At 35.1% G+C, this 10,846-nt stretch overlaps 1 protein-coding gene across 1 annotated transcript in view; it reads right to left on the minus strand.

The window, feature by feature from the left end:
• The window catches only part of stx (ubiquitin-like domain-containing protein stuxnet), a 102,229-nt gene that overhangs the window by 33,959 nt on the left and 57,424 nt on the right, over positions 1-10,846 (minus strand). The window contains exon 2 of the mRNA XM_073973784.1: positions 10,603-10,690. Coding sequence (XP_073829885.1) covers positions 10,603-10,690 — 88 coding nt within the window. The remainder of the gene's footprint in view (positions 1-10,602; positions 10,691-10,846) is intronic.

A 10,846-nucleotide genomic window follows, 5' to 3' on the forward strand; every position in this document is an offset into this window, starting at 1 on the left:
ATGTAAGCCAGCATTACACTGAGAGGATTTGCCCTTCCGATTGCAAGACGGACGTGCTTACCACTGCACCACGGTGTCTCCCTGATGATCTCAAAATGATTTTAAAATTTTTATTTATGTTTTTGGGTAATTTTTTAAGTCAATGTAAGCCGATACCCGGCAAAACTTTGGAGGCCACATGAGTCGAATAACCCATTACAATGTTATGTAAACAAGCTAATAACAACAGAGCTCATTATAATAAAGAGCTTATTTTACAATAAAGAGCTGTGTGTATGGCAGTCATGCTCAAATATTTTAGGCATTAGCCTCTCTGAGAGTGTCTTGCCTTTGCTAAACAATGGCAGATTAAAATGAAGAGAAAGTGTGTAGTTGTTGTACATCCGTTATCGTATATGGGTGAGCATAGCTGGTGTATTGTGTAATAGAGGACGCAGGAGCGAAGACGGGAGGGTAAACAAATTTGTTTTTGCTTTGGTGGTTTATATGCGGTATGCGGCCAAACACGTGTGTTTCGTTCTTTTTTTGTTGTTTTTGCAATTTGTTCATCCACAAGCAGTAATTTTTTTCTGTAACACACAGTTAACCAACATAGCAAGCGAAGAGGAAATGAAAAAACTTTTATGAATTATTTTTGTTCTTGTTTTCTTCAGTTTTCTAAAGACAAGCGTTGAGTAAAGTCAGTAAAGTGAGTGAATAAATCAGGGGTTTGTGTTATCTTAAAGTAATGGTGCTTTTTTAATAAATTAAATGACAAATACATTTTAAAATTGGAAGTTTTATAATTGAATCAAAAAGGTGAATGGAAATGAATTATTTTTTATTTCGAATTCGAATAAAATAACACGTAGTCTCTTTTGAAATTCAACAAATTGAATCAGTTTGATTCCATCATTGTATGCATATTTGAAACGAAATATTGATATTGCTGGCTGGCGCTGGCGATTGTAAGCTATAATTTTTGTAATTTATTGCATTCTCATTAATTTGTTCACAAAAAAAAAAAAAAAATCACGAACAAATGTTAATTTAGTAGCTGCTGAATTCACTTCACTTCAACACACAACTTGAAGGCGTTTGAATTTTTAGTAATTTTGTATTGTTTTCTGTTCTGGTGAAAGTGGGGGAGGAAGGAAGAAAGAAACAAAGAAAGTATAAATCCCTAAGGAATTTCTTTGTTTCAACACAAATATTTCTAAAAATACAGAAGGGGTTTTCCTGTGTTAAAAATAAAATAAAAAACTTTACGTAATCCCACTGTAATGCCATCCAATATTCTTTTTTTTTGTATATTATCAGACCTTGAAAATTGCCTTTAATTATAACCAGGGCAATCATGAATGAAAATTCCGTGCGGAATTTGTTCCCTCCTTTCCCCTATTTCACAATTTTTTATTTCCATATTTATGTTCAAAAAGGTAATCAGGGCTATCATGAATATTTCCCGCGGAATTTTCCGCACGGAAAATAATTTTGAAAAGTGAAATAAATTCTTTTAAAATCTATATTTTAAAATGTTGAAAACTACTAGAATCACTTAATTATGTAATATTCTCGTCGAATCGACAAAAATATTCCCTTTTTGCACATAAATATGGAAATAAAAAATTGTAAAATTGGGGAAAGGGAAAAAATTCGCCCGGAATTTTTATTCATGATTACCCTGAATATTTTTGTCGATTCGGCGAGAATATTGCATAACTAACTGATTCCAGTAGCTTTTAACGTTTTAAAATATTGACTTTAAAAGAAATCAACTTTTTTAAAATTATTTTCCGTGCCGAAAATTTCGAGGGAAATATTCATGATTGGCCTGAACAAGTAAGAACGGCTTTATGTTCGGCCGGGCCGCACTTGTAATACCCTCCACCATGAGTTGTATTGAAGTAAAATGGAAGAATTCGTTTCCTTTCGTTTATGAAAAAGAATAAATACCAAATTTCAGCAATTGCGGTAAAACAATGTGGGTAACCTTCAAAATACCGTTCTATGGGGGCTATATCAAAACGTTGATCTACACCTACAAATTTATGGCGGGAAGTTTTAAGACTCAAAGAAAAGTAACTACCAACTTTCCGGTAAGATAATGTGGCTAACACCTTCAAAATATGGAAAACAAAGGGTTACGCTTTTATGGCGGATATAGGAAGTCGTAGATCTATACTGATAATACTCTTCTGGAATATTTTATAACCTCATGGAAGATTAAATAACAAATCTTTCAGTGGGATATTGATGTCACAACCTTCAGAAATACAAAAACCTGGAGGTCGTTCTATGGGAGCTATATCGAAACATGGACCTATACTGACGAATTTCTGGGGGAAATTTGCATACCCCCAACGTAGACTAAATACCAAATTTCAGCCATTTCGGTGGAATATTGAAGCCACAACCTTCAAAGTACAGGAAATCGAGAGGTACCGTTCTATAGGGGCTATATGAAGGCGTGGACATATACCGACAAATTTAGAGAAGGTTGAATACCCCTAATGAAGACTAAATACCAAATTCAAGCCATTTCTGTGGAAAATTGAGGCCACAACCTTCAATATACGGAAAAATGGGAGGTACCGTTCTATGGGGGCTATATGAAGGCGTAGACCTATACCGACGAATTTCATACGGAAGGTTTTATTCCCCAAATGAATACTAAATACCAAATTTCAGCCATTTCTGTGGATTATTGTGGCCACAACCTTCAAAATACCCAAAATCGGAAAGTACCGTTATATGGGGCTATATGAAGGCGTGGACCTATAACGACAAATTACTGGGGGAATGTTTTATACGCCCAGAGAAGACTAAGTACCAAATTTCAGCCAATTGGGAGAAATATTGAGGCCATAACCTTCAAAATACCGAAAATCGGGAAGTACCGTCCTATGGAGGCTATATAAAGGCGTTGACCTTACCGACAAATTTCTGGGGGAAAGTATTATACCCTCAAGGAAGACTAAATACCAGCCATTTGGGAGAAATATTGAGGCCACAACCTTCAAATTTCATACGGAAAATTTTATACACCAACTGAAGACTAAATACCAAATTTCAGCCAATTCTGTGGATTATTGTGGCCACAACCTTCAAAATACCGAAAATCGGGAGGTACCGTTCTATGGGGGCTATATGAAGGCGTGGACCTATACCGACGAATTTCATACGGAAAGTTTTATACTCCAAATGAAAACTAAATACCAAATTTCAGCCATTTCGATGGATTATTGTGGCCACAACCTTCAAAATACCGAAAATCGGGAGGTATCCTTCTATGGGGGCTATATGACGCCGTACCGACAAATAGCTGGGGGAAAGTTTTTTACCCCAAAAGAAGACTAAATACCAAGTTTTATCCATTTCGGTGGAATATTGAGGCCACAACCTTCAAAATACCGGAAACCGGGAGGTACCGTTCTATGGGGGCTATATGAAGGCGTGGACATATACCGACAAATTTAGAGGAGAAAGTTCAATACTCCTAATGGAGACTAAATACAAAATTTCAGCCATTTCGGTGGATTATTGTGGCCACAACCTTCCAAATACCAAAAATCGGAAAGTACCGTTCTATGGGGGCTATAATAAAGGCGTGGACCTATACCGATATAGCCCATTTGCAATACCAAAACATTCTAGTAGTAATAGGACGGACGTACGGACAGACGGAAATTGTTATTTTTTCCTGTGTCGGGGTGGATAGCTGAAAAATTCCAATAGAGCCAAGTATCAATCAGAGAAATTTTTGAATCTTTGAGGACTTATCTATACAAAAAATGGAATTCATATATCCAATCCTAATTTTTTTTAATTAAAAAATAGAACTTTTAAACATCATAGCTTGTCAAATGGTTTCTTTGAGTAGATAATAAATTATTTGTCTTGACATCTGTCTACACTGAACAATGTTAATTGTTTTGTATATATTGTTCTTTTCATTAATAATATAAAAAAATGGAAATTGTATATTTAGAAATGAGAAAAAATTTCAATTAGCAATTTAAGTCTTTTGTTCATACTCTCACGCATATTATTTGAATCAATTTTGTTTTCTTTTTTTTTTTTTTGCTGTGACAATTTTTTTTTTTTAAATTCTGCTGATGATGAGAGTCCCCCTTTGTTGTTGACAGAAATTTGAGAATAAAAGAAAACAAGTCATCAGAAATAAATGCAAAATTAAAAACAAATAGAATATAGAAACATATAAATAGTACGAAATTGAAAACATTTATTTATAATTCTAAAAATATTACAAATATTTGTTATTTTTGTAAGGAATAATGACGATAGGTTAATAAATAAAATTACACATAAATATAAAAAGGCAGATTGGGAATATTATTTAAATAACTGTTCAAATAGGCTAGGTAAATGATAACAAAATTAGTTTAAGTTGGGTATTCAGGGGAACAAATATTATTAGACTTTGAGCTGCTCAACCACCGGCAAAAGTGGGATGTGGCAATTTCAGTGCCATAGATATTTAAGAAAATTAATCTTCCGGGAGAGGAATTTGCTTGTACAATAGAACAAAAAATCCGAACAAAATTTTTTCCCACTTAACAGCTGATTTTTCCCACTATATATGAAACACCACTATTCGTGACTGAGGAGTTTGTCTCTCAAGACAAAATATTTCCATTAAAATATATTTAGTATATATGTATATCTAAGAGCTGTAACTTAAAAAAATAAACAAAAATCATATGGCTTGGGAGTGTGTGTGCCACAGCCATCCATCCAACGTCTGCATGATGTTATTTTTGGTCTTAGATAAATCGTATAAATTGTCTTTATTTCAAGAAATTTTGTTTTAAAAATAGTTTAAGAATTTCTTTCTTTGTTGTTGTTGCTGCTGCTGTTGTTTTTTGTTGTGGTCACTTTATAAATGATTCGATTTGAGAATGTTGTGTTTGTTTTCTTTGTAAATTTATTTTTATTTTCTTTTATAATGTTAAATGTTTTATTTTTAAATTTTGTTTTGGTATTTTCACTTTTTGAATAATCAACAATTTGCTTGTTTTCTCTAATTAATTTTGAAATATTTTTTTGAAAAGCAAATGCAAGTATATTACTCACATGTTTCATAAAGCGATTAGTCATAATAATTGAATTTTAACAGTAAAGAAATTTGCATTTTCTCTGGGGATCTTTTTGCTTATAAATTTAATTTTTTTAAAGGCAAAATTAAAACTTTTGGTATGAAAAAAATCGATTAACCAATTAAGGGGTTATGGCCACTCATCGAGCACGAAAAAGGAAAATTTTCATGAATTTTTTACAAGAAATCTACCAATTTTTTGATGATTTTTTTCATCTGATAGATCTTAAGATACTTTCGTTTTTTTTCATAATATAGCACAGAGTTCGGACAAATGGCCCCTACGAAACACTGTTTTCACTAAAGCAGTTTGCGGTACCCACTGTAGAACCTAATAATCCTGCACTTAAGCAAAACGGAATTAAAAATATCAATTAAAAAATGCGAACTGTCAAAGTCCAAATTTCGATTTTATCCAAAATAATTGATATTTTTTCGCCATAAATCCGTCAATTTTTTTAAGTCTCTCGCTGAAGTGAATGCTTTTTATATGTATAATAATCCCACAAAAACATATGAAGATCGGATCATCCGTTTTCGAGCTACAGTGGGTACCGCATTCTAAAATGCCATTTTGAGAAAATCGCGTTCCAAACTTTGATGTTACGTACAAATCACTATGAATTTTGTCTTTCTAACGCTCATATCTCAGCCAATTTTTGTCCGATCGATTCGAAATTTTTGCAACATATTCTATTCATATTGTCCAATCGAATCGATTTTTTTTTGTACCTGCACTTTTAAATTAACCGACAAAAATTCTTGATTTTATAAAATTTGTAAGTGGCCACAGTCCCTTAAATTGTATTGTATGTTGTATGAGAATTCTTTCTACATTACGAACTGCCTTTTTTAAAAATACTGTAATAATTTAAAACGCTTCGACCACAAAAAACTCCAAATTCATTTGTCATTGATTTTCAATTAAAACATTTTAATCCAAAGTTACAGGTGGAGAGGGGCTAATGTGACATGACATGAAAATTACACGGCGAAAAATAAAGTCTTCAAAAAACCACCATAACAATAAGAAGTATTGACATTTTGGACAGCTGATAACAGTATTTCGTTGAACAAAAGCCGAATAAAAAAGGGAACCAGGGCCAATGGCAACAATTAAAAGATGATTTCCATTTTTTTTTTTGGTTTTGTATTTAACGGAGAGACAGCAGGCACACTTTTCGGTACACGCCACCTTAAAAAAGCAAAAAAATATATATATAAAAAATAAACAAAACATCCAAAGAAAACATGAAATTCAAAAGAAAAGAGAAAAATAAAAAACTGACCAACAGGATGATGAGGAGGAAGAGGAATATAATATATTAACTGTAAGTTGAACAGACAGCTAAAATACCATAAATGGACAGTAAACAGGCAGTATTATGTCAGAATTGTTTTAAAGAATTTAAACAAAATAACAACAGTCCAAACCAGCCGGTCAGCCAGCCATCCAGCCGGCAACAACAATTTTGTAAACACAATTGTTGTTCGAATCTTCGGACCGGAATGGCGCAACGGAATTGCCAAGCAGATTACAAGAAGCAAAAACAACAACAACATTTGATACAATCAAAAAACTAAGAGAAAACTAACCGGTCAAATCATTGGGCCAATACAATAAAATTGGCAGTACCAAACAGCATAACCACTTCAAGTCAAGGGTTGCCAAAGTAGATTTAAATTTTTGCAATAAATGGTTTTCTTCAAAAAAAAAAAAAAAAAAAAAAAGAATTGATTGGAGATTCATCTGTTTTCCGGTGGATCTTTAAGCATTTGAAGGTTTTTGGGTAGTCATTCAGAGCTACTGATAGTTGAACCAATGGATCAGCCCATGGGTAAGAAATTAATGAACATATTTTACGCAACCTCTTCCGGACTTCAAGCATCAAAATAAATATAACAAGAGCTACAATGGCACGAGAGTTCCTGTGTACAGATGTTTGAGATCTGCTTAAAATTTACAATAGGGATCTCACACCTCACAGTGAACCCAGAAAACAAAATGTCCGATGTCCGACACGTCTGAACAATTTCGAAAAATTCCGTTCAGATTTCGTTCCTAAATCGAATCGAATTCGATCCGGTATTGCCCCGACATTCCGTTCCGAAATTATGTCAAGCACATACAACTGTCGTCACGATTTCGGATCTGAAATCGCACGTAGCATCAGAAGTTCGCACCGATTTGGTTACGATCTAAGAACGATTGGTTTGCTGTCCGCCTCTTCAGCCGCCTGTTTCCAATTGAGCATGAGTGCTCATCAAATTCCAGACAAAGAGTGATTTAGTCGAGTCATAAAGCTCATCATGCAGCTGAACTTGGGTGTAAGGTGACTTTTTCTTCAGACATTTTGAACTACAATGTCCGGCATTTATCTGGTACTCACGCTTGTTGTATCGCCAGCAGTCATCACGATTGATACCCAAACATGTGAACAGCCGAGTATCTTACTAAATGGGCAGGGTGGTCCTGCTACTAAAGCCAGACCAGAATGCCAGCAAAGGTGAATCGATCAGACCGATTTATCCGGAGGCGGAATACATGAGAGCTAGAGGTTTACTAGCTCTCATGTATTCCGCCTCCTCCAGACGACTTTGCGTCGTAACGTATGCGGATGATTGATTGTATGATCTTGGCGTCAGGTACCTTCCCTTCTGATGTAATTTGCGAAAAGCTGAATTTCTATTTGATATGAAAACTTTTTTCCACGCGAGAAATATAAACTTGATCTACGCCACTCTGGTCACCACATGAACGGCAGAAGTGAGAACTGAGTTCAATGTCATGGTCAATGGAAGCGGAATTCCGACTACCAAGTACCCCAAGATTCTAAGGCTCACGTTCGACAGCATGTTCATGTTATCCACACATCGTCCACAGCTATCTGCGGCAAGCTGAGATGTAGGAACAAGGTTAGCAAGTCCCTAGCCGGCAGCACATGACGTGCAAATAAAGAAACCTTGTTGACCACATATAATGCGATAGGTCGGTCTGTGGTAAGCAATGCGGCGCCAGTGTGGTTCGGGAGTATAAGTGCAACGCCATAGAAAAATAATTAAATCTGCCAGAATGCTGCCCTGAGAACTGCAACAGGGTGTCTCCTTATGACTTCAATCGATCATTGGAGAGAAGGACACAAACATTCTGCACAAACATCCGGCACGGCAACACAATGCCATGAGCGCCATCCTAATCACCATATGGTGGATAGGACACCCAGGCCTGTCAGGAGGTATTTTCATGATCTAGAAAGATAGGATCAACGTTAAAAGAGAGAACCCCTTGATCAACCAGCCCGTCAAAGAAGCATTCGAACAGATGCAGTCGCAGATGCCATAAGCAACTATCGTGTGAATGCGGTCTTCGAATAACATACCCAATCTATCGCAGATGTGGAGCGTCAGCTACCACGAAAAACCAGAGTAGTTTTGGCTCAAATACGCTCGCGATGGTGCAGCCTTCTGAATTCTTGTAGGGCAAGGATCGATGACACCGTGCAGGCCTGCATAACACACTGCACCTTTTCAACTATGCTGACAAACCTACTCAACTAACTTCAGTAGATCTGAGGTTGCTTCGATGGGATGGAAGCAACCACATTCCTAAAACTGGAGATAGACCCAGAGCCAGATTAAGCAACAACATATTCTGGAGTCCTTCTGTAATTGTTTGATCTATCCCATCTTTCAATTTGTGCTCAGCCATCTCAATTTCTTTGGATTTATTCTTGAGGACCACGGTCTGCTATTCAAATCTCAAAACGTTTACCATCACAGAGCATGTTCCATTGCTCCAAATATACCGTGCCTACCAAGTGCAGCTTCCTTGTAGATAACTTTGTGGATTTCTGACTGACATGGGGTTGGCACATTGTTGTTTCTTTGTGGGACTGCAACTTTGAGTTTATAAGAGTCCTTGTTAACCTATTTGTCTTGACGTCATCAGAGGACTTCTTCGTCTATTCTGAAGTACTCAGCGGTCATTCTCATCCATTCTGAAGTCAATTAAAAGGATCTTAGACATTATTTTCGTCATTCCGCAGCCCTAAGAGATAATATTTACCTATTCTTAAGCCCTTTGAGACTCTCTTCACTTATTTAGAAGTCGTCATCGCATTTATTTTGTTAATCTGAAGTACTCTGAAGCTCATAGAGCTTCTTGCTCAGAGGACTTTAAAAGTTCTCTTCGTCATTTTGAAACCCTTTAAAGTCTTCTTTACTTAATAACTTAGTCTTCAGAGGATTTCTCTAAATATGAAGTACTCATTCGTCAATTAAAACGACCATAGACATTCTTTTCGTCTTTCTCTTCACTTATTCATATTTACCTTTTCGGAAGCCTTTAGAGGTCCGCTCCGCTTATTCAGAAGTCGTCATAGGACTTGTTCTGTTATTCTGAAGATGTCTTCTTCACTTATTCATAGGACTTTAGAAGTTCCATTCGTCATTTTGAAACCCTTTAAAGTCTTCTTCACTTCTTAACTTAGTCTTTAGAGGCCTTTTTCTCTTAAGATAAAGTATTCATTCGTTAATTAAAACGATCTTAGACATTATTTTCGTCTTTTCGATGCCCTTAGAGATCATATTTCCTTATTCGAAAGCCCTTAGAGGTATTCTTCCCTTCTTCTTTTTCTCTTAAGATATAGTGCACATTCATCAATTAAAGGAATAGACATTATATTCGTCATTCCGAAATCCTTAGAGATAATATTTACATATCCCGAAGCCCTTAGATGTTCTCTTCACTTATTCAGAAGTCGCCATAGGACTTATTCTGCTATTCTTATGTACTCAGATGCCCATAGATGACTTCTTCACTTATTTGGAGGACTTTAGAAGTTCTCTTTGTAATTGTGAAACCCTTTAATGTCTTCTTCACTTATTAACTAGTCTTCAGAGAACTTAGAAGTCATTTTCCTTATTCAAAAAACCTTAAAAGTTTTTCTCAGCTATTCTGTAGTTTTCAGAGGACTTCTTCTAATATTCTGAATTGCTCAAAGGCCCATAGAGGTCTTTTCCACCTATCCAAAGGAAGTTTAGAAGCTCTCTATAACCAAACTGATTACACCCAACCTCCTTTAAATATTACTCTGTAAATATTTGTTTTAGCACTTACTTAAACAGCCAGAGACAGAGATACAAAATGAAAACTTTATTGCGCGGTGTTAAAAATAAATAAAATTGTTACAATTTATTCAGTTTAAGTAAACAATAGAGAAATGCCGCATTGCAAAGACAATTAGAACGTGTTCAACAACCGGTTCAAAAAAACAGATGCGGCACTTTTTTTCTGATGGAGAGAGGCGGAGGGGCACGTTAAGAACGTCATGTAATTGAAAAGCAAATAATTATTTATCTATGAACATTGTTAAGAACTCAGGGACCGAGTTTTTATTTCAAATGTTGTCACATTTATATATTTCTGTAGATTGTGTGTGATTGAAGTAAAATTGTAGCAATTTTGTAATTCTCAAAAAAGGAAGAAAAAAACAACAACTTACCAGTAAACCGGTTTCAACATTTGGTATGAGAATAATTTTTGAGCCATCCATGAGATTGTTTTCTTTAAGGGAACCATCTTGAAGTTCTCTGTAAATAATTAAAAAATAATAATAATAAATTAACAAATATTGCTAAGAAGTTTTGCAAACATATTTTATTATATTTTTTATAAAAACAGATAAAAAAATCCAAATTAATCTGTAATTAGCATACAAAACAAATGTTCTATATGTTGTGACTTAA

Source organism: Musca autumnalis, unplaced genomic scaffold (assembly GCF_047663935.1).
Source record: "Musca autumnalis isolate F117 unplaced genomic scaffold, ASM4766393v1 scaffold_3, whole genome shotgun sequence".
Classification (NCBI taxonomy): Eukaryota; Metazoa; Arthropoda; class Insecta; order Diptera; family Muscidae; genus Musca; species Musca autumnalis.